We start from the raw sequence: 25,494 nt of genomic DNA on the forward strand, positions 1-25,494 counted from the left end.
GGAATTTTCAACAAAACATAAACATTCCGGGTGCCTTTGAGCATGGTGGTGAGAAGACGTTTTCTCTGTTGCTGGCTGACATACCGGCTGATCTCCTCCGTGTTCAGGCGCTTTCTGAAGCGCCATCGCCGTGGCGGCAAACGCAGCGGTCAGTTGGTGAAGCTAAAATGACAGCGAGAACATGCTTGGTTCTCTGCTCGTTCCCAGACTTTAAAAAAACACACACACACACACACACACACACACAACCCAAGCTACTGAGGAAACAAAACTGCAACACAGCAAACAGACAGATAAGATAATGACAACACGAAGATCGAATCACATTTGACACAGTCAAATCTTACTAATTTATGCAGAAATCCTAGTGGTTCCCAAACACGTTTTTGACCGTGCAGTACATTGTTATCATGTCACTAGTACAACTTACGTTAGCTGTTATGTGCTCTTTCTCCTCACCTGGTACTCATTACTGCAATGTAAAAATAAGTAAATAAATAAATAATCCGACTTGTGACAGTTTGCAGCCATCCATCAACAACCTGGTGTGATGAGCCACGATTACAATAAGGTCTCGAAAAACTGAGCATTTAAAAGCACGCGATAAAAACATTTTCCCCTAATGGATTTTTTTATGGACGAGAGAAGTTTTACATCAAGTGCAACCAACATGAAGCAATTGCATTTGTGCCTTTGGCAACCGAGCCACCAGCACTGTTGAGGCCTACGCTTGAATCGTCAAAAACATTAAAGCCGACGTTTTTTGCAAACCACTTCAGTTGAAAACATGACGTGGTCAAGTGAAGATGAGAATTCATGAAGAATTAAAATGATGACTGTGAAATTGCGAGAACTGCGCTCCACTCACTCCAAGTAATTAAGCCACTGCGGATGGCTTAGTACAGACTTTGTTGTATTGAAAAAACAATGTTCTGATATGACCTAATGCATTACTGCTTTATTCATGTCATCCAAGAAGAAATTAGCAATGCATGTGATGAAAGCAGAATTAAAAATTCTCTCCGAAATGTGCCAGCAAAAAATATAATTAGAGGGCGCTTAATAATGTCGTGCTTGACACAGCTGACTCTCATGCTTTGGTTCTCGGTCATTCCCATTCACAAAATGACCTGCAATCATTTCTTGCTACCTACCACCTTTAATCAACAGGGTTAGTCGCCAACCCCTCTTGTTGCTTGATTGCCAATCGGTGCCCTGTGATTGGCTGGCGACCAGTCCAGCGCGTATGCCACCTCTCACTCAAAGTCAGCTGGAATAGTCTCAAACTCACCTACGACCCAAATGAGGATAAGTGGTATAGAAAAGGGGCGGATGCATCACTGTATTTCAAGGCAGTAAGAGATCACTTCTGAGTCATTGTGATTGCAAGTGTCACTCTTCCGTTTACTCTTCTTAGAAAATGCGCAATTTGATCGCAACCCCAAGGTTTGATATTTTCAAGGTTAAGGTCATCTTTATTGTCAAATATGCTTGATGTATAACATGCAGCACAGATGAAATTTCTTTCCTCTCAATCCTCAGTGCAAACATGCAAACAAGGTGTGCATCAAACACAATTAAATGAGTCTCCACATTTCAAGATGAGCATGTTCCCATCTTTCTAGCCACCTTTCATGTGTCACAGGTGTTATTAGAACCTTGATTATGGACAACTGTCACGTGGCAAACCATCTGTTTCACAGCTTGCCGATGATCCGTTCAACCTGGCAGTCTCCTCTTCGAACGAGCCTCCTCTGAGCAGAGATCTTCTTAAAGGAGACGTTTACAAGAAAAACGAAATACAGTGCGGGGTTTTTTTGTTCATCTTTTTTGTTTGTTTTTGCTGCATTTATTTCCCTTTTTTAAATGTGGTAGCGCTCCAGTGACTACGAAATAGCATTCTGTTTGAAGCAACGAATGGCCACTCTTTAAGAGGGCTGAACCTATCAGCCGGTATTTTTGCAATTGCATCAAATGATATACAAAATTATGAGTGAAACTAAGAATGACAGTTCCCATGAAAATTGTGTGTGGCTGCTGAAGAATTCCAATATCAGAAATGAATAGAGAATCTCCCAAAAATGCATGAGCGTAATTATAATTATCCCCCTCCTAGGCACTGTTCCAGCATGGGGATGACATCAGAGCCATCTGATAGAATGCTTAAATACCATTAGCGAGGCTTATTTTAAAAGCTCAACAGTCCAAACTGAGCAGCATATTTTGCTCATTGATGGAATTTGAATCTGCTGAGCGGTGGCACTCATTTAGGTCCCATGACAACAGGTTCAACAAAATATAATCATTTTTTTATACTCCATTTTATTGATTCATACACGATTGAAATCTTGAGTGACATTGCGTGAAGGTCTAAAATAAGTGATGATTGGAAAAGAACAGATGTGATTTCAAAGGAAGGTAGCTTCCAATATCTTGCTATGTAAACATTTGCAAGTCATTTTGCCAATATCAACAAGTACACACTAACCTAGCTGTCCAGCTTTTTTTCTGTTGGCCTCCACTCTTCTTATTGATGCATGTATTGTTGATTCTTGTTGATTGTAGTTTGCATTGCTAACCGTGAAGGAAGTCAGAACATTCACAATCTTCCAGTGCATTCAAGCACTTGTGTGTAGCTTTATTCTGTTTTATCTTAGGAGCATATTAAAAGCAAATGTAAGAACTTATTTGTTCTGTTTTGTATCCAGCTGTGATTTGCTATCGAATCAAATTTCCACACTAGAGATTCCTAGAGGATTAAACATCTACCAGTATGTGACAAGAGAAATATCACTGCCTTTGCCTCGCAGAGAAAGCTCATCGTGATATAATTGTAAAAGCTATAGCATGTCTCTTCAAAGTGTAGTTCTCTAAATTATGCAGTCTGCACAATTTCTTCTTGCTTGAATATTTATGTCAGTGTGTTCATCGGAAAATGAGAGAACAAAATACTGACAACATCATGATAATATGCTCCGTGGAAGCCGTTAGGAAAAAAAAAGCAATTTATTCATATTCATGTACAGTATGAACTACAATCTCAGGTATCAATAGGTGGACATGATCTGCAGAGAAATTTCCTGAACTTATTACAAGCACAGTCTCTTGCTGCTCCCATTCCCTCAACCACCCCCACCCTTATTTTTTCTTCAACATTTTATTAAACAATTGAAGCACATGTAAAATTATGAGCTTAATATTTTTTTGCAATAGCTTTTTGAAAATATTATTTATTCTTTTTTCTTTTTCTTTTTTTTGTAGAAACGTAACCATTTGACAGTTATTCTCTCCAAAAACGAGAGAGAATGGATTCCTAGACCCAGTAACCCTCTCCAGACGTACACAGTTGGCAGAATAACTCAGACGAATTGTATCACCTTGGCTCGGGTTTTGCACAAAAATCAAGCTCACGCTGCTGGTATTTCATGTCCAACACTCAGACACAGCAGTCGTAGTTTTGTCCCAAAATAGGCCTCCACATCAGGACAGTTTGCTCACGTACGTAATAATACTACCAATGCAGCAAAAAAATTAAATCAGAAAAATTTGAAAAAAAATCTCAACCCTTCATTCTCAAATACATACAAATACAAAGTCCCAACTGTTTTAATTATAGCCAGCGTCAACATTGAATCAAAAAGTCACCAACAGCAGTGAAAAGAAACTGAGCACCAAAACAGAAAACTGGAAAAGGGTTCACACATTTCAGGTTATTATTGATGCCCTCATCTTTCATAACGCCAGCAGAAAGGCAGACATTTGTAATCCATTTCTGCAGTGTGCACCCACACATTGGTCTCCTAATGTATATTTTGCTTCCATCAAATGTGTTACTGAGAACGAATGAAAAAAAAATGTGTGTGACTAACTGATTAGACGCAGATGAGTTTTTGAGCGATGGGCCTTTATTACGGTATATTCCTCCTATAAGCTATGTGGTTGCAGCCCTTACTGAATTTAAAATCAAGAAAGGAAGGGCAGCGGTAAATATAAAGCGGTCACATTTTCAAATCAGGCCGCACTTTATTTCATTTAAAAACATGAAGCTGCAGAGTGCTCTGCGATGATGATGTCATATGTTGCTCGAATTCTATTATTCCATCTTTAAATGCCCATTACATTATTTCATGGTTAGAAATAATCGCTGGTCCTGTGTAATCTTCCCTGGGAAATCAAAATAAGCTTGTTGAACAGACGACCATTACAGACAAGTGAAAGGCATATCTATTATCTACCACATCTTAGTTTTTGCACAAGGTCACCGTTTCCATGGTGACAGTCTGATGGCTAGTTTTGCCTCCTTATACCTTATCTATTTTTGATTCCTCTTCCTTCATATCCTCTAGATTTGTGTTTGAAGACCCCTCGTGACCGTTGTGGGTTTGTCCCTGCTCGACAGACCGACTGTGGATCTTTTTACCTTTTAGAAAAACGGAATAATATTAGCATCTCGACAATGTTCTGATGGATTATAAATGATGCAGCATCAAAGTGTATCCATTTTTTTTTGTCAGACAACAATGACACAGAGCAGCAGGGTTTGCTTCCACAGCAAAGTTCTTAAGCCCTGCTTTGCTCGGCAAACCGATGGCGAAAAAGTCTAATGCTGTTTGGTTATCAGTTTTCCACTGTTGGTCTGCAAATGAAGTGCTGATGCAGTTTAATGAGACGTAACCCATCTCCCCTTTTTTGTGCCAGGTCCCTTGCTGCTTCACTGAGTCTGTTAGCCCTGTCTGCATTGGTCCGACAGGGTCACACTACATTACAAAGCTGCCTCATTTGCCTCTTTATCTGGACCAACAGATGGACTATCAGCACATGAGCTTGTGTGACCCCGGGGTGATGGCGAGGTAACGCGACACTGCATGGACATACATCATAACTGGGTTAAAAGGGAGACTACTGACTGCTGCCTTATGCTGCCCTTCATTTTCTCAAGCAATATTCTGCCGTCGTGCGACACATGCCGACGGCTAACGCGAGACAAATGAGACATGGCAAGGGGTGGGGAATGTCCCTGAATTAAGCAGCGGCGACAGCCCGAGAAGGACAACCATGAGGACACGGAGTAAACGAGAAGGGGAGGGATTATGTGGGCAGATTGATAAACGGGAGAAAACGAACAGGAGGACCTAATTAAGAATTGAAGTTTAAGTCATAAGTCAATGGAGGTGCTACTCAGTTTATTACCATGAGATGATCTATATGGCTGCTATTAGGCGCCACGGGGAAAACGCCTCCACTAATTTGACTGCTTTCATCTTCAGACACACAGGCTTCCCTGTGAGATCATCACAAGCTTTTCCATCAAAAGAGTCTCCTGAATGGCGGTTAGAACAGCATGATTATGAAAATTAACTCGTCTCGTGGTGGGAATCGTACAGACGGCTGCCTCAATGTGGACATCGTACGCTGAACAACGAGCAAATGAATCCTTGTAAACACTGAAACAGTGACCCACACAAAAACATAACAGGTGCGAGCAAATACCAAAATGAAATGACCTCGTATTCGTTTCAGTTTAAGACCTACATTCCATATTCACATTTGGCAAGCCATTCTTTTCCTCGTGCCATATTACAGCGAGATGGAGCAAGAGCGATAAACGAGAAAGGAAAACAAGCTAAAAAGCTATCACAATTAGTTTTTGTCTTTAGTCACCAGACATCGTTTTTAAATAAATAATCTTTGTTTTTGGAAAGACACTTAAAGTATCAATGGTGGTCCCTTTGTCAAATGTTGATTTAGCACTGTCATTGCTGTGTTAATGTCATATTGCAGTGTGTTTTTTTTTCTTTGTTTTCCTAAAACTGCTCATGTTCCATGTTTCACAGTATGTGAAATGCAGGATCAGATTTGGGTCTCTTGTACGTTGTCTTTTGAACAGGCTTGAATCAATAAATGTTCCTGTGTGGTAGAGCTGTGCATGGTACTGAGCATGGAGGGGTGATGATAAGTGCTCTTGTAGGTGTTGTAGTGGTTGTAGTGCTCCAGCGGGGGCAGCGATAGGTGTCTGTCAATAGCAGCAACACCTGCAAGCTCTTCTTCAACGGTAATGACTTCCATCGAGGAGGCTGGGCCATCGGGATCCTGTTGGTTATGCTGCTTCCTCATTTTGTAGAAAATAACGAGGAGCACAGCAGCCATAAGTGTGATGGCCACAAAGCAGCCAATGATGATCTTGGTTGTTTTCATCACCTCGTCCAGGCCGTTGAGGGCTCCCTCTCCATCCAAATCGAGAACCGGAATGGTGTAAGTCCTCTCCGTGGTCCTCGTTGGAACCGGGGTGGTTTTTGTGGTCGAGGAGGACACCCAACCAAATGGGGGCAGCGGAGTGTGGCCATCGTCACCTGGGGTCTCAATGGTCTCCACCGTGACTGTCGTAAAATAGGTCACCCCGCTGTTCTCCACAGAAGTGACGTTGAGCACGGCCGAGGCGGAGATGTTGCCCGCCGTGTTGCTGACCATACAGGTGTACGTGCCGGTGTCTTGCATCGTGACGCTGGTAAAGTTAAGTGTGCCGTCATTGAGCACAGACAGTCGCACTTTATAAGCCCCGTGTGTCACCAGGGAGCCGTTGGGCGTGAGCCAGCTGATGGATGTCAAGGAGCTTGTACGACATTTGAGCTCTGCCCCCATGCCCTCTGTCACATTTAAATCGGAGGGTGGCTCTACGATGACGGGAACATCACACTGGAAGTAGCTATGATCCAATTCTCCAATGTAGCGACCTTTAAAGAGCGTAGGGGTATGGCAACGGGCGCAGCAACTTGTATTGGCGGGTACGGACTCCTTTAGCCACCAACTGAGCCACAGGATATCGCAGTTGCAATTCCAAGGGTTGTGATGAAGGTGGACCCGTTCCATACGATGCAGGGGTGTGAAGAGGTCATGTGGAAGGAAGGTAAGGTTGTTGTGAGCGAGGTTGAGCTCCACTAACGACTGCAAGTCGTCAAAGGAATTCCTCTCAATCGTTTGGATCTGGGCATGCATCATCCACAGCTTCTGGAGGTTGACCAATCCTGTAAATGAGCTAGGCTTGACGATGGTCAGCTGATTTCCAGACATTTCCAGTTCTTCCAGCCTTACCAGTGGTAAGATGTTCGGGATCTCCTTCAGGTTGCACATTCCCAAATTCAAATAGCGCAAATTGCTCAAGTTCTTGAAGGCTCCATCTGAAATGTAGGAGAGACGTTTGAGCTCACCTAAGTCCAACCTTCGAAGGGAGGGGACTCGGTTGAAGGCATAGGATGGTATACTTTCAATGGGGTTGTTCCGAAGCCACAGCTCCTTTAGCTTGGACAAATACTCAAATGCTCCATTGGGGATTGTCGTGAGTCGGTTATCAAAGAGCTCCAAGGTGTTCAGGCTTGTCAGTCCATTAAAGGCGCCTATTTCAATGCTGCGGATGTGATTCTTGCTCAGCTGCAGAATCTCCAGGTGGCGCAGATGTTTGAAACTGTCCACCTTGATCACCTGTATGAGGTTGTCCTGGAGGTTTAAGTAACGGGTGTTGGTCGAGATACCATCTGGCACGTCCCGTAGACTACGGCGGGTGCATATAACTTTGCTGAACTGGTTACTGCACGAGCAGACAGAAGGACAGGTCTGTGCACGAACTAGCCCGGCCACCACCAAGATCTGAAGGGCCAGGAGTAGCACAAAGAGGGGGTTGGACAGCGCCCCCTTTAGCCTACGACTTCTCATTGTCTGGCGCTGGAAGGAGGAGATCATTTTGTTCAGCATTCATAGTTCATCTGCTGGTTATGTTTTCTGCAACACAAAAAGAAACATCATTTGGTGAGAAGCTCGGATCGGCATTTGGAAGATTGTTGAAGTTGTTGTTGCACTCTAATGTGGCCTCGCACTCCTGTGAAGTACTGTGGGCAGACAAGGCTCAGAGACCCCTCATAAGATGAACGTACTTTGTAGTGTAAATATTTCTATGGTGGTAAATAAGCACTTTTTTCTCTGTTGAAGTAGCACATTTTCTCCATTGAGTGCTATCCAGATACATCTGGACAATTGTCAAAGAATGATAGAATGAAAACGAAAAATGCAAATTATGATAAAGGTTCACTGGATACCACTGCTTTGAATAAGTGGCAAAGATCTAATAAAAGAGCTGCATTATTTTTTAATGCAAGACTAACAACACTTAATTTCAGGTTTGCAATCACACTGCATTTTATGACAGGTGTTCTGTCTCAGGTTTTTAATATAAACATTTATTTTAATCAAACTGGGGAAAACTAACACACACACTATGGTGTTTAATTGTTGCATAGAAATGAACTTCAATCCTTTTATTTATGTTAGAAACCAAAACATTTCTCATGCAATGCGATGAGAACTGTTCCCGACCTGGCATTTGTCTGGCATTTGGCATGACAGGAGCAATGACCCATTTACATTTAATTAGAGTCCAATTCATCAAAGCACCAACAACCAAATAGTGAATTTCGAGTGAAGAAACAGGAAACATTGTGATGTTGAAAACAGTAACTTTACTCTGCAAGAATGAATGAATTAATTCTTATTTGAACAAGATTGCCACTATAAAAATAACATGAATGAAAAAGGCAAGAAAATTAGATCAATATACAAAACACTGTTTACAAAGGAGTAAGAAGAAGCCTGTGCTCATCGTGCCCAAACCCTATCCATCACTTACAAATGAGAATATTTGTAAGACTTCATTTTGAATACAGAAAATAGCCCATAATAATGAAATGAATAATATCAGCCTGGGCGGCCCGGTGGTCGACTGCTTAGCACGTACGCCTCACAGTGCAGAGATGGAGGGTTCAATTCCGGCTCTGGACTTCCTGTGTGGAGTTTGCATGTTCTACCCATGCCTGCGTGGGTTTTCTCCGGGTACTCCGGTTTGATTTAGCAGGGTATACCCTGCCTACTGCCCAAAGACGGCTGGGATAGGCTCCAGCATGCCCTGCGACCGTTGTGAGGACGAGTGGATTAGAAAATTGATGGATAGAATATCAGCCTGTACAATGTTGTTCAACCAAAAAGAAAAAACAAAAGAAAAAAAAAGTCAGAGCTTATTATCCAGAGGCTTACTATCCATTCAGTGTATGAGTGTTTAGGAATTCGCTTGCTTGCTTGCTTGCAGAGCACCCCAAATAGACCAAGCCATTCAAATAACAAATACAACGTACAGTGGCGCTGAGTACATACAGCATGATTGATGTGATAGCACCCCTTATTATGTAGTGCCCTGCAAGCAACCTATGCATGTATCAACACACAGCACAGTATACCAAACATCTCGCGTGCAATATGCTGAGCAGATAAGCAAATTAGATTAACATCTTTTTTAGAATTCACTCGTTTACGATTTTAGTGTCTTTCCAGCCTGACATCCCAACTTGTCTGTTAATCATCTTCTTTTAGCATCAACTCACAATTTACAGCAGCAACATTTTGAAAGAAAGAAGAAAAACGAAGTTGTAGTTTGCATGCACAAAAATAAATTTAAAAATGAACTGTAAACAGTCCAGAATGAAATATAAATGATCAGATATAAGCATACAGTATAAGCAACTGCATATATATATATATATATATATATAGCAATCCTTGCTGAGATGGACTATAACTAACATTCGTAAATTTACTCTGATACCCATGCACGACTCTGAGAGTGGGTGTGTTCTGGGAGGTAGAGTGTGCTCCGCTCTCATTAATTTCGGAACGCAGGCAGCACTGGCCCATCTTCTCCCAGTCGGAGCACCAAGTGCCTTGTGCTGTTTTTGGTGCAGTCCAAATAGCCGAGTGACAAATTTTCAAAGTTTCAGAATGTTTTCAGTGAACCAGTGCATGCTCTGAGATTATGTCTGAACGCACCTCGAATACGCAAATAACTAAGACTCAACCTGCTTCTTTTGCCCTCACAAACGCACACAGTTGCAGCACAAACACAGAAGCTGGAGTTATATTGGAACCGAATGGATACTTACTTGTGAGCATGAGAAAAATGTTTTTAAACTTAAGAAAAGAAAGAAAGAAATAGATAAAGTGCTGGGGGGTGGGCCTGAAGTGGGGCTAGACAGATTTCTAATGGGTTTATAGGCCCTGCTAGCTCCTGTGCAACGCCATGCATGATCATGAATGAGTTTTATAAGTTTGCTACATGGAAAAATTGGTGGAACTGTTCTCTTGTAAGACTGAGTGGCTGGATTAATCAATCTCAAAGGTGCATGGTACATGTGGCTTGTTTTCTCCCCAGCCAAGCTGCCATGCTACTGCAGCATTGGAGGCTGCAGAGGAACAGGGCTCTGGGAGAGAATGAGATGGAATGAGGTCTCCCGCTGGCAAGTGCTCATTTTATCTGCCTGGAATCACAAACACTGCAATACTACCTAAACACAGCTTTTCGACATAGCAAACACACAGCAAGAAACACTGGTCGATAAAAGGTGTCTAGTGCAGTTGACATGCAATGTTTTTGAAAAGTCCATCACGTGATGATTGTGTTTTATTCACATGCAGCGATTAAACTGTCGTCTTGGATATATGCTTTTTTTCATACTGTTCCCATCTATTTAGATTTTAACAGGAAAATGCCGTTATGCCTTTGCACAGAAAGAGAATACTGTACAAGACAGCAAATCAATTCTCAAATCTCACAATCCAAAATTCTCTTAAAATTGAATCGATGTATCCATCCATCCATTATTTATTTATTTTTTGATCCGTACATCCTCACAAGCTGTCTTCGGGTACATCTTGAACTGGTTGCCAGCCAATTGCATAGACAAACAACCATTCTTTCTTCTCTCTCTGTGTGTGCGTGTATATATATATATATATATATATATATATAAAGTGTAGGACCTCTTTATATATATATGTATGTATGCATGTATGTATGTTAAGTATATACTGTGTGTGTATATATATATATATATATATATATATATATATATATATATATATATATATATATATGTATACATATATGCGCAGCCTAACAGTGCAGAGGAACAGGGTTCGATTCCGTGCCTGTGTGGGTTTTCTCTGTGTACTCTGGTTTCCTCCCACATTCCAAAAACGTGTGGCAGGCTGATTGAACACTCAAAATTGTCCCGAGTTGTGAGTTGTTCATCTATGTGTGCCCTGCGATTGGCTGGCAATCGGTTTAGGGTGTCCCCCGCCTACTGCCCGAAGACAGCTCGGATAGGCTCCAGCGCCCGCCACGACCCTTGTGAGGATAAAGTGAATAAGAAAATGGATGGATGGATCCTCTAGGCCAATGGAAAATTAGTAAGATAAAGTGTAGGACCCCTTTAAACTGCACCCAGTAGGTAGTGAAGTTATTATTCGTCAGAGGGCCAACTGTAGCAGAAGTCTCTTCTCATGTCACCACTTAGGCACCTACTGCTGAGCTGAATGCTATTTCGCAAATTCATTAACACATGGATTAATTAAACTCACAAACATACAATGCATGTGTTGTCTGAATCCTGTTTGTGTGCAAATGGTTTACTTCACAGGCCATATGGATATTCACAAGATTTTCACACACTTAGGTTGAGCCCATTTTTAGCGGTGGCAAAAGCATACAGTACACAGTTCCATCCATCTTCTGATCCTCTTATCCTCACAAAGGGTGGTGGGGCATGCTGGAGCCTATCCCTGCCGTCTTCGGGCAGTAGGCGGGGGACACCCTAAACCGATTGCCAGCAAATCGAAGGGCACACATAGACGAACACCTCACACCTAAGGACAATTTTGAGTGTTCCATTAACATGCCACACATGTTCTTGAAATGTGGGAGGAAACTGAAGTACCCGCAGAAATCCTAGGCAAGCACGTTGAGAAGATGCAAATGCCACACAGGAGGGCCGGAGCCAGAATCGAAACCTGCACCTCTGCACTGTGAGGCAGACACGCTAACCAGTCGACCACCGGGCTGCCCTGTACTAAGTTGAAATGTAATATTTCAAAAACACAAACATTTTACCTTCCTCCCCCTTCCCTTAATTTAAAGAATGGTTTGATCAACCTCAGCCCTCATGCATCTGATTTGGAGCACCAGTGGAAAGCTGGACGTTACCTTTCCATCATCGCGTCAGAGTGAAAGTGTCTTTAGTTGATGATACACAGAGAACAGGGAGAGGACTACTGTATTAGAATTCAAATTATTATTTTACTATTTTTATATCTACCCTCCAACTCGCAAAGACTCTTAACTTCATTCTATTCAGGATATTCATCACTATTATAATTAACTAGATGATTTTGTCTTTTCTTCAGTTAATTCTAAGAGTTATCAAATTTTGGACTCAGCTTAAAGGGTTGGTTTACTCCAGAAACATGCACGCTCCTCCCCAGAAACTCGGGTTACCATTTGTTGATATTTTACAATAGCACTTCTTAATCTATAATGTGGATCAGATTTGGTTTACTCGCAAACGACCTGCACTTTTCTTTTTTTTTATTTTGGAGTGGTAAGTGCTCCTACACTCCACCACTCACTGGTCGATGCACAGCTCCCAATGAACCCCTCACACCCTCACCATCCCAAACATCACATACAGCTGCCCGTTCCCTGGTCTTTGTAGCACCCATTGACCTCACTGTAGCACCCTTAAACCTCAGATCCTAGAATCTCCGGGTTGAGCCAAATGGTTGTGTGACTCTTCAAAATGTCATGCATGCGTAAATATACGGAAATGCAACTCCTCACAATGCTGGTCCAAACATTACTTATGCTTTAAAATGTAAAATGAGCCCTCTCAAGTTTTTTGACTCTGAGTTAGAATGATGTATGATTCTTCTTTTTTGCACACAGTTTACACAATATTCAAGGTGCTACACTGAAACACCTTTGATATTTTTGTGCAAGATGCTTTGGACTCTGAGCCTTAGTTTTAACGTGTCAGCAGGATGTATGCCAGATGCCTTCAAATGCACAAAATGTTTCAGTTTGTAGTTTCCAGTGAAACAAAGGCATACTTTACACTCAGTAGGCCAACATCACGAAATCCAAATTGTTTATCATGTGCACGGTCTCAGGAGGCTGGGGAAAAATGCCTCAACTAATTCATGCCTTAGAATGTTCCAGTTGTTCTGATAAATGACAGTTCACGGACAAGCTCGTTTGCCGAGGAAGAAAAGAGGACAGATGTTTTTATTCATGGTGAACCATGCACAATAAGGTGTTACAGTTGACCTTTCTGACTTGAGTTTAACGTCTGCCATCCCAGAGGGGAGGATCGTGTTCAAATGAAAATGATCACAATTTAAAAGACTAGTCTCAATTCCGATCCATGTGATACATGTCATTCTATGTATCCATGTCATGATAGGATATTAAACTACAAACAGTCACTAAATGGAGCTATCAAACTGCCATCTGATATTATGATCATCCTGACAAGTGCTACAAGGACCCCCACCCCTATCTGTCTATTTGACTCTGTTTGGGCACAGTAAAGCCAAGCACACACACGGATAGGTGTATTTGACTTTTTATTCTTCATGACACTGAGTGCAAGCTTGATCATGACCTACAAATATGTAGGTTATTTACTAATTATAGAACACATTTATTTCTGTGAATGTTTCATGAGTACAGAATCCAGTGAAACATGCACATTTTAGGCCCATTCATCATACATTATGGATTGAAAAAGGGGTTTGTACAAAGATAATAATGAGCAGTTTGTTTCATACTGCCAGAGACATGCTATTTTAGCACTACATATATTACTGTGGTTTCAGTTCTTGCAATTTTCCTAATTTGTACTGCATTTTACTCACCTGTTATCCTCCGGTTCGATTCTATTGACCTTTTTGAATGTGATATTTTCTCTTGATTACAGTAGGACATAATGCACCAACATTAGTGGGGGAGGTTTGGTCTCTTTCACCAATACGGGGAAAGAGGGAAAGTAATTGAATCGTTTAGAGACACACGTCAAGTGATAATTGAATTCATAATCAGACATTACCTTATGTTGCCTCCATTATGATAATTACATGGGCTAAATCGTTGTCCAGGGACTTCCACACATGTTGGTCTGCTCTCTGCAGAGAGATTAAAACTGGATGCCCGCATGGCTGAAGCTGAGGGCACACTTAGTATTCGTGTCACTTGTTTAGCCCACCTCTAAGAGTCTAAGTGTATACAAGGCATCGCGGCAGTGGAGAAAGTCTTGGTGAACGGTTGCACAAACATGGATTTACAGTCTCACGGCAATGACTCACTTTGAGGATGATGGAAAATAATCAAATGCATTCCCTCCTTGCTATGTTCATCAAAATGGGTGGGATCCTAAATTTGGGTCGCTGTGCAAGGCCTGTCAGAGTACATGATCCCTCATGAGCTGCCCGTCTGCAAGCGTTAACCAGATGGCTCCTTTGACTTTTGGAATTTAAATTGTCAATCTGCGTTGACTGAGATGTCGTTATGAAAATCTGAATGCTATTATCTGCTATACAGCGTGAAATCTAAAATAAGAATTATTTGTGTTGGACCAATGGTCACAGCTTTATCTGTGTTATGGCATATGCTTCATTCATGTTGAGAAGCTGCGTGTTATTTTAAAAGTTATCTATTGTTTATTTTTACCTCACCTTTGGGTTTTCATACTGGCTCATATTTGCATGCTTCAAATACATTTACTTCCACATCTTTTAATCACACAAAATGACAGATTATGAATTGAATGTAACATTTGGAAAAAAAAACCCCAGAAAACATTAGACAGTATTTGAATGGTGTTTGGTATTATGCTTGTAGTGATTCATAATTGAATCGGGCTCGATCACAATGCCATGCAGTATGTACTTTGGAATGGTCATTTGGAATACGATGTTGCAGTTTTGTATAGGGTAAAATACTGCACAGTGGTCCATGTACACAATATTGACACAACATCTGGTGGGCACTGCATTTCTGCATTATATTATTTAATAATCAATTCTTAAATTTATTTATTCAGAGTCGTATCTACATGTAAAGTAGAAAAGGTTCTTTCCCCCAGCAGAAATCGAGCGTGTTGAAGTGAGCAAATACCGTTCCTTTCCTGAAAATGCTGCGACTACTGCTACCCTTACTCCTACTAACACAATAAACGTGCTTCGATATCAATGTTTACATTCATTTATGAATCGTATTCGTAAATTCACGAGGCAGTGCATTGGCGATATCAGTTGCATTGTCTCTTATGCGCTGCCTCCTGAAGGCTGAGATAGAGTCATTCAAGAGTGTCACATGGAAAATGACACAATCCACATGAAGCTTCAATGGCCGGTCTTGGCAGACTGCCCTCCATGCAAACTGCCGAGGGCTCGCCCGTGCTCAGTCACAGCTATTCTTTTCAAGCTATTCTCGTCTGCAAATTGACTGAATGGAAGAGGATGCTCTCTAGGGCTTTGCTGTGCAGAGTAAGGTGAAAGAATACTGGCAAAATTTGTCACCATAGAGCACGTGCTTCAGTCTTTTACACTTGGCACACCTGCAATGATGATAAATATTCAGTGGTACTTTCAAATACGGCCACAGTCTGTTCCGTGACAATGGTTAAAGCCCATTCGGTTGTGTTTTGCATATGGTTGAGCCTAAATTTTCATCAACATAAAAAACTTAAGTGAATGTATAAAGAATGTGGCGGCCCGGTAGTCCAGTGGTTAGCACGTTGGCTTCACAGTGCAGAGGTACCGGTTTTGATTCCAGCTCCGGCCTCCCTGTGTGGAGTTTGCATGTTCTCCCCGGTTTTCTCCGGGTGCTCCGGTTTCCTCCCACATTCCAAAACACATGCATGGCAGGCTGATTGGACGCTCTAAATTGTCCCTAGGTGTGAGCGTGGGCGTGGATGGTTGTTCGCCTCTGTGTGCCCTGCGATTGGCTGGCAACTGATTCAGGGTGTCCCCCGCCTACTGCCCGAAGACGGCTGGGATAGGCTCCAGCACCCCCCGCGACCCTAGTGAGGATCAAGCGGTTCGGAAAATGGATGGATGGATAAAGAATGTTTCCCTTTCATGAGGGTTTGGTGTCGACAATCCAGTGGAACTGGGACTAACATTCGGGTTCTCCCCGAATTGTTCAGATTTTAAAATATCGGTGTTAATTTTCGATACCTAGTTTACCGCGCAGAAGAAGCCGGCAAACACAAACGAAAAATGACCAATGGGAAATGTGTGTGGACGGCGCGCAGCCCTTCCCCGCCACCGCAGCCACACAGCGGGCGCACAGAAGCTTGGCCGGGGCTTTTCCTGGCTGGCCATCAGACTTTCCGATGGCTGACTCTCAACCTGCCCCAGGTCCTTCCTGTGGATCTTGCCAGCTGTGGCGCCCCTGGCCAGCGCCTAGCAGCTGAACTAGAACTGATGTAGATTCTGACCTGAAGTCAGGATTGTTTGAATACGTCTAATACCAACATTGAGCCAACAATTTAAAGTGGCACTACAAACATGAGTCTACACACAAATGCAAATGCCGAGCTAATATTTACGTTATAGCATATACGGCCTATACCTAAATATAGACTTACATCATGATATACGGTTATATAGACTGATTAGATAAGACACACCGTATTTTTCTTGCTTGCCCCTCAAATGCAGCTTTTTGTCATATATACCAGGATATATTCTTTCAAAAGAAAAACAACACTAGCCCATCAATGGGTGTTTAGTAGCATGCATTAAGTAACTGCTGCATTACTGTCTTTCCTTGAGGTTCTCAATAATAAAGTTCTCGTAAAAAATTAAAATATACTCATTAAAATAGATATAATTGAGTGACTCATCGTAAAGTTCACAAACAGTAAAAAGTTTATGAAATTAAAGAACAGAGAAGTTCATATAAGCTTATCAAAAAATAACTGGTTAACTCCGTTCCTCATTCCTTTATTTATTTTTTATTTTTTGTTGAAGAATCAGAATCAAAAATCATTAGGAAACCAGAATCGAATCAACGAACCAGAATCTGAACGGGAATCGTCCAAACTCAAATAATGCCTGACCCTACTTTTCATATTGTCATCGGGTCCAAAACTTAACATTAAAACACAATTTTTTTATTTTTACAACTTAACTCATGAAGAGTGTACTCATTTTTTAACACTAACGAGCACACAAATAGCATAATTGCTGATGTATCACGGGGGTGATCTTCCGCGGCAACTAATCAGTCTACAGTTACCTTGAAAGAGACTAACACAAGAAGCTAATGTGGAGGCTTCGTCTTCACTCAGTGCTCATTGTTGTCAAACACCAGATGGACTCATATGCACAACATCAGTCACAGTGGATTCGAGTCAAAGTCTTTTGTTTACAAAAAGCTGCTCATATGTTGGCTGAGTGCTATCAAGCAAATTAAACAAAACAGAAACTAACAACCACCCAAAATAAAACGAGTGCCACCTCACTGAAGCAACACTTTTGCTCACACTGGAAGTCTGGAACACACTAACTCGAGACAAAAGTACTTGCAACCTACCAGGGTAGTTTTTGCTTAGGATCTGAGCCTGCGCCGCAAAGGTGGAAATGTTCTTCTCGTTTTCCTGACCACTTTTGTGCTATCAGAAAAAGTCAGAACTAAAAGGCACACACACGTTTGCAAATTCCTACACACGTATATGACCACCCGCACCTCTATGAGAAATCTGACCGACGTGTACGCACTTTTAGGAGATTTAGTGACGTAGTCGGTAAGGTGGTAAATTGACACCAGATTGTATACTCATGCTTTTCACATGTCCAGTTTCCCTTAGTATCAACCATTAATCATCAATAAAATACAGGTTTTGCACTTTGTGTCCAATTTTATGTAAACCTTTTGGAAGTTCTTTTTTTAATGACGCTGCTCTTACCTTTTGAATTGCACCTTGGGGAGGAATAAAGACTTTGGATTGCAAAATCAGAGTGGTGTGTGTGGCCTTTTGGACAGTGAGGCACTCAGGGCTAGCATTGCTCTCCCTCCTTGCATCACCCCGCACCATGTTTTGAGGACTCTGACCCACCACCTCTCCACCTATTGTGTTGTATTTTGTTTTCAATAAAATACTGAAACAGAGTGATTCCAAGTGGATCTGCATGACTCTCAGCTATGTTGATGACGCCATCAGTGAAAATATGCCAACCACATTTGCCTTCCTGAGAGTAGACATTATTCATGTGTCCCTCTGTGTAAGCAGACAGGGTTCACCTACCCCACGTTATAGCAGCAACACTGTCGATGGGCTGCAAGTCTGTCTGTGTGTGTGTGTGTGTGTTAGCTTCTTTCAAATCTGACCACTTTTTTTTTTTGTGCCAAAGCCAAGAAACAATATTCCCTACCTTGTTTCCACCTTGTTAATAAAGAGTTTGATTTAGCTCTCTGACAAAATGTTTCTTTCTTTATTTTTTCCCCCTTCACTATTTATAAAGATTCACCCATCACCATGTATTGCATTGTATTGACAATTATTGCTCGTTTAAATTCATGTCGTGCTTTGCACCCGGGGCTTGCGTGGTAGCCATGGGGAATTTTTGGAGATTCCCGAACGGCTGTTCCATTTCCGGGACAGTCGTAACCCCAAACGCCTCCCAGCACACCCTGGTCTGTGATTTTTATTTTATTTTTTTCGGCACACGGCTGTCTGCCCACGCTTACTGCCCTCGTCGACAAATACGTTGTCTTGCATCACGCACGCCATCCGCCCCCGCCACCCTGAATGATTACGTTTAGCGGCGTGGAGGCCAATGTCCGCATCTTAATTATAAAACAAGGCGTACAGAGGAGTAGTTGTTACGATTGTATTATTGTAGATGCTTTATGTGTTCTGTTGTCCATCCATCAATCCATCCATTTTCTGAGCCTCACAAGGGTCGCGGGGGGTGCCGGAACCTATCCCATCCGTCATCGGGCAGTAGCCGGGGGACACCCTGAGCCGGTTGCCAGCCAATCGCAAGGCACACAGAGACGAACAACCATCCACTCTCACACTCACACCTAGGGACAATTTTGAGTGTTCAATCAGCCTGCCATGCATGTTTTTGGAATGTTGGAGGAAACCAAAGTACCCGGAGAAAACCCACCCAGGACCAGGGAGAACATGCAAACTTCACGCAGGGAGGCTGGAGCTGCACTGTGAGGTCGACACGCTAACCACTGGACCACCGGGACGCGTGATCTGTTGTGTGATTGTTATTTTATGTTTAATCTTTTGTAAAGTGCTTTGGAATAATGGCAGCGGTTGTAAAAACGCTATATAAATAAAGATGTATTATATAAAGGTCTGTGTACACACATTACACAAAGTATGAAGAGTTATAATTTATGAAGAATTATAGTTAACATGAACTTGTGAAATTTAACTTGAAATGATTCCATTTTGGGGCGGCTGTACTGTCTTAAGCACCGGTCACCCAACAAAATATATGACATAGACATTAAAGTGAAAACTGGGAACCTGGACCTGAGGTTTAAATTCAGTAAAAAAATAAATAAAATTAAAAAAAATCCAGATTTTCTAATTTTTACAAAGTATGTGCTCACCCTGACAAAATATATCCATGATTAAATATTGAGGGAAAACCTTTTGCTTTCATCTATAAACATCTGCTGGTCCAGGGTCAAATCCCGGGCCATTCATTTTTGCTCTCTGCTGCCACCAAATGCTTGGAGCAGCACCTATGAGACAATAAGTACAGTGTTGAGAGATAATTACAGTAACTGCGAACATAAACAAGAAGAAATACATTCAAAACCTCAAAAGCTTAACTGCCTCAGTAAATTTGATGATTTACCCCAGAGAGTTGAGTTGTTTACTGTAAAATAACAGCGGCTCTGCAACAAGGACTTAAAATCTTTAACAGCAACATGACTACACTTATATTCAAGTTGATGGCTTTAACTACACAGACTATTATTCAATATACGTGTATGCAAGTTGAACCCTCACTATATTACTTCTGATTGTTTGCACTCCCGTTATATGACAGATTCTTAAGTGATCAATTTCTCTAGATTCTGACATTATAAAGGCAAGTGCAAATTTAACAATGCACAATTCCGTGTAATTACATGCAACATGACGACAGCGCTGATTTCGACTGGAAGACATGCAACACAATAGAAGAAGGGCAAGAGGAAGAATAGGCAGAGAAGGTCCCCAACTAAACTCCAGTAAGAGGCCTTGTTCCCAAACAGCAAAGGATGTATGCTTGTGAGTGATGTGTGCTATGTTTACACTATGTGTTGCTCAGCGTGTGTTTAAGTGACAGTTCTTTGAAGGGTTGCAATTACTGTAACATCTATGCAAATTTCCAATTGACCATATGTTTTGCATCACATGTTAGCATTAAAAAAGTGGACATTAGTTCAATGAAATGATATGGTTTTGTTATAAATGCGGGTGTTGAAATATACAATGTTTGGTTAGCTTTTGTTCCATGTGTCAGTTTCATAAACTTCCAAATGCGTGTGACTAATGAAGCTTAGAGTAAGCACATTTGGCTTCAAAAGTGGGGAAGATGACGAGTAAGAGACTGAGAACAGACGCCAAGGAATACCCTAAAATGTGTTTAAACAGTTTAATTGAGATGTACCAGTTTTTACGCATGTGAACTGTCTACAAAAATTACATTCACACCCATGGATGATTTCGATTCATTTTATCTTACATGCATATTTCGGGGAATGTAAGAGGAGGCCACGCAATCATGGGAAAACATGCAAACTCCATACAGGAAGGCCCTCAGGACTCACAGGCAGACATTTTGACCACACTTGGGGCTTCTTTATATTCATGCGGTTGCTGCCCACTCGGAAGTCACTGCGGCAAGGCTTCTACGCACGCACGCAGGCAGGCAGGCACGCACGCACATAACACCCATGCCCCGCTAAACTCGCTTGCTTCCCAGCAGCAGCAACGAGCTGCGTGGTGCGGATCTTCTCTTCCGTGGTGATAAATAAAGTACCCTTAAAGAAGCCTTGTGTATTGTGGAACTCAGGATGTCATCGCAACAGTTGTTTAGTCACAACTAAACGGACAAATCGCAAGAGAGAATGTGCGCTGCAGTGTACGTGCAGCAATAGTTTCTGACGTGTGCACGGGATGTGTCGCAGACGTGTCACAGAAATGCCGCGCAGCAGAACCCGTCATGTGATGCAATGCGGCCGTTGAGGCTCGAGCATACAAGCATGTTTATTTTATTAATATGAACATACCAAATTCTCCTGACCATAAAACACATTTAAAATTCTTTAATAGTCTCAAAAATTGAGACAGTGCAGTGCGCCTTGTAATCTGGTGTACCGTATGTATGCATGTCTGCTTTTGTGCTCATCATCTTGAATTCAAATTTCTTCCTATTTACTTTCACGCATCAAAATGCTAGCAGGCATACATGCTTTCGTCACACTACAACTTCTTCCTGCTTCTGTGTCAAAGAATCATGGAAAATGTAGTCCTGTTAGCCTAATTAGGCAGTCAGATCGAACACGACCTGAGTGTTTCTGGGAGCGCGTTTCCAATGTTTGCAGGGCAATATGAATGCAGTCTTCGGGACCGAGCGATAAACGAGACAGCCAGCTTCAATAGCTGCCAAGACCAAGCAAAGGGGCGGGTTTGGATAATGGCGAGTGACTAAATTAGCATATCTAGTGTGTGTTGACTTATTTACAGTGGTTGACCTATCAACCAAGATGGTATTTTGCAGTGGAAGTAATAACACAACCACCCGGTCACCAGATTGACGAGCGATGTACAGTACAGACGTTTGTTTTTTGACTGTTGGAGAAACCCCATCTCTTCTCCGCTTGAAGCTCCCGTCCCCTGCCCCCACCACTCCCAACCCCACCCGCAGTCTGAACCTAGCATAATGGTGCAAAATGTATTATATATATTATATTATAATCCATTGCGCCTTATGTCTGACGATGTACGAAAATAGACCCGTTTATCGATCTTGCACCTAATAATCCGGTGCACCTAAACTAAACCGAACAAGATGCAATACTTCGCATTTTACAGTTCCATAATTATGATTAACAAAAATAAGAGTAAGTGCAGAATCCTGTGTTTACTGTGTAGTCTGCCTGGACACCAGCTGGATAGACCCATAAAACCAGTCCAAATGCATGTTCAGCAGAAGGTCATTTGTGTTTATAGTTCTGCATGTATTTATTGGCTAATGTTAACCTGTGTTTGGTTTTAAACACAAGTAATCTTGAATGCATTGAATATTTATTGATGGTTGTTTCATGAGCAACTAATGAATATGCTCATATGTCGAATCCGTTTATTAAAGACCAATGTTTCCTCTAAATTGATGTTGAGGTGTTCCTACTGTAGTTAAGCTCATCATCTTCCCTACATCGCAGTCCATCCTTGTCAAAGATCATAGTTGAGGATGAAATTTAAAAGCCTGAAAAATAAAATGTGCAGTCTGTTTGGACTCACGTACATGCATCTAGACTACCACGAGTCTTTCACGCTCACATTCCAAATCATCCAACAGGTTCTTTTAATGTAAACAATGAAAAAATGAAAAACAACAGCTTCAAATTTGAAGAAATGCTGTGTCAAATTTTATATATATACTGTATATATATATATATATATACAGTATATACTGTATATATAAAACTATTTGTAAACGAATATGTCTATTTACAAGTGGACTTTTGTCGAGCTCAAAAAGAAACGTCCAAGTACAATATGCTCTGTATCTAAGTTATTATTTCACGTAAATATCGTTGAGTAGTGGTAATTCATTATTTATTTATTTATTTTTAAATGCACGCACAGCCAACCGTGTGTGCTCACCAGTGACTCCACCAGTGACATTATCTCTTCTATAGGAGCTAATAGAGTACATATAGTTTCAGGGTTGGATGCAGCAGAGTATTTTCAGGACTGCAAATCGTGCAGACCAGGAATCACTGCTTCCTTTCACCTGGGCACCATTGAGAGTTTAATTCCTGCCTGCTTCACTCTGTTGTACGGAAGCTGCACTGTGTAATGCTGAAAGACTCCGCAATGCACGGTGATTTCAAAGGGGCACGATCATCAGCACTTCTACCCTCTCTGACATTTTCAACACGAACAAACCCATCAGCATTCCGTGTGAGACCTATCGGTACCCCACGCCTCACGTTACCACATCAGTCTCCTCTTTTCATCGACAAGGTACCAGAGCCCCTGAGCCCACACCGCATGACTCAGAAACAGATTCAAACGTTAGGACGTTTAACTCTGTCCATTACCTTCCACATCTCGCCTTTGTCCCTGGGTTGTAATCCATCCACTTGCACAAAAAGACTACCTCCACAGTTTTTGCACACACCCATTACCTCCACAGCTCATATATTTAATCACAATCTGCTGCTGATGATTTTTTTTCTCCATTTTTGCATTTAAAGTAAAAATTTGCACCATAGTCTATACAGTACCTCCGGCTGTTGGTGGGTGTTTATTGACTGGTTTAGTGCAATACAAGACTGCAAAACGCTATCTTTCACTGCAAACTATAAAGCAAAGGGTTTTCAATCACTGTTGGTATAGTTGTTCCTTTGCATGACCTATTTGCATTTCCCACTCACTGACAATGTAAATGTGTGTGTGGATTATTTTCCTTTTGGATAGGCTCCAGTTCCTTGAGACTGTGAGCAGGTTAAGGTTGTTGAGGCGGGATGGGCAAATGATAACTAAAGAAAAAATAACTAAAGAAATAAAATGTTGTTGAGCGGGAAATTATGAATATGTTTCCTCTACTATAGAGTACTTCCCACATACTCGTGATTCGGTTCTTGCCGATTCACAATTTGTTTTTTAATCTAAAATTTAATTGTATTTATTTTATGTCATTGTTTGTTTTGCTATTTTTGGGTGGAGCCATGGAAAAAAATATAATGTTTAACAGAATTTTGAAGAATTTGGTTTAGAATTTTGGGGAGTTTTACAAAAAAAAAAAAAATTAAATTGCAGGCGGCATGGTGATCGACTGGTTAGCACATCGGCATCACAGTGCAGAGGTGCAGGGTTCGATTAAGGCTCCGTCCTTTCTGTGTGGAGTTTGCATGTTCTCTCCGTGCCTGCGTGGGTTTTCCACAACTTCTCCAGTTTCTTCCCACATTCCAAAAACATGCATGGCAGGTTGATTGGGCACTCCAAATTGTCCCTAGGTGTGAGTTTGAGCACAAGTGCTCGTCTATGTGTCGGTTGGAAAAGGCTCCAGCACGCCTGCAACACTCGTGAGGATGAGCGGATTACAAAATGGGTGGATGGATAAAAATTGTTATTTCCAGGCCGGGATGTACTTTGTCCAATCTTAAAAGGGCATTTTTGTCATGCAGCTGGTTAGGAAGTTCATGAACCTAAGTGCCCCTCCTCCTAGTAGCCCTGATGAAAACCTGTGCGCTCTGAATGATTCAAGTTACTCGTCCCTGGTGTCGAGAATGGGCGGATATTTAATTATTTGGTATTAAAGACAACCGATTGGTATAGAAGACCCTTGGAAATAATGTTGCCACTAAATTGTGCGTGCAATTGTGCGCCACTCTCACCCTCTCAGTACACAGCAAATGTCTACAGTGCATTAAAAAAAAGAAGTCAATCCTGAGGTGTACTGATTTTTTTTTTGCATTTTCATATTCAGCATATATTCATACAATGAAATTGTTAATTTGGCACATGTGGTTGACAGAGCACGAAAAAAATGCGTCAAAAAAAGAAAATGGTCAAGTGTGAGGACATGTCACAATGGTAATAATGGTCAGATGTACCATAATTTCCTCCGAAAATGCCCACTAACGTTTATTTTACCTTGTCTTGTACGTATAGTCTTGACAGAGGCATTAATGTGAGTTGTACGGTCCTACCATAACGTTATCCCCGCGGAGGGCTGGGTCTCTGTTAGTTATGGCTGGTGTCAGTGGCAACGCTAGAATTTTATCATTGGGGTGGCCACGGGGTGACCAAGGCTATCTCCGGGTGGCACAAAAATAAAAACTTGAAAACGCATTAGCAACAATTTTACGCTGAATAAAATCTGCATACGTCCGTATTATTCTTGGTATTTCAAGCAATTTTGGGGTCAGGTGGCTGAAATATGCTGATAATGAGCAAAAACAGTTGGCAGACGTGATGCGTTTTTGACAACACGTCAATGGGAAACGCGGTGTTTTCCAGCATTCATTATGTCCTTTCGTCATCGCACCAATCCCCTCACAACCGACCGGGGAAAACACCGATGCTTGAGGGAGAGTGTCTCTGCACAATGGAAGCATATTGCTGCGACGTATGTATGAAGCGTAAACATTCAATGCGTCGTGCTATTCACACGATTTCTTGAAGCTGTGAGCTGCCTTGCGTCATCAATGCACGAGCTGAAAATCAGCACACTTTGGTTGGCTCAGTCCAGGGTCACAGCTAGTCATTTGGATGCCCAAGGCAAACAAAAGTTAGAGCCCCCCTGTACTTTTGACAAAATGGGAGTTATGTAATTTCGGCTACCTTGTCCTGCTTTGCTTTTTAA

The 25,494-nt window shown here is 41.7% G+C and overlaps 1 protein-coding gene across 1 annotated transcript in view; it reads right to left on the reverse strand.

The window, feature by feature from the left end:
* Positions 1 to 2,983: 2,983 nt before the first annotated feature.
* Positions 2,984 to 25,494, reverse strand: part of lrrc4cb (leucine rich repeat containing 4C, genome duplicate b) — a 55,173-nt gene continuing 32,662 nt past the window's right edge. The window contains exon 2 of the mRNA XM_086107821.1: positions 2,984 to 7,773. Coding sequence (XP_085963947.1) covers positions 5,851 to 7,746 — 1,896 coding nt within the window. The 5' untranslated portion in view covers positions 7,747 to 7,773 and the 3' untranslated portion in view covers positions 2,984 to 5,850. The remainder of the gene's footprint in view (positions 7,774 to 25,494) is intronic.

This window comes from Hippocampus guttulatus, chromosome 3 (genome assembly GCF_054856545.1).
Source record: "Hippocampus guttulatus isolate MCC_2025c chromosome 3, RoL_Hgut_1.0, whole genome shotgun sequence".
Lineage (NCBI taxonomy): Eukaryota > Metazoa > Chordata > Actinopteri > Syngnathiformes > Syngnathidae > Hippocampus > Hippocampus guttulatus.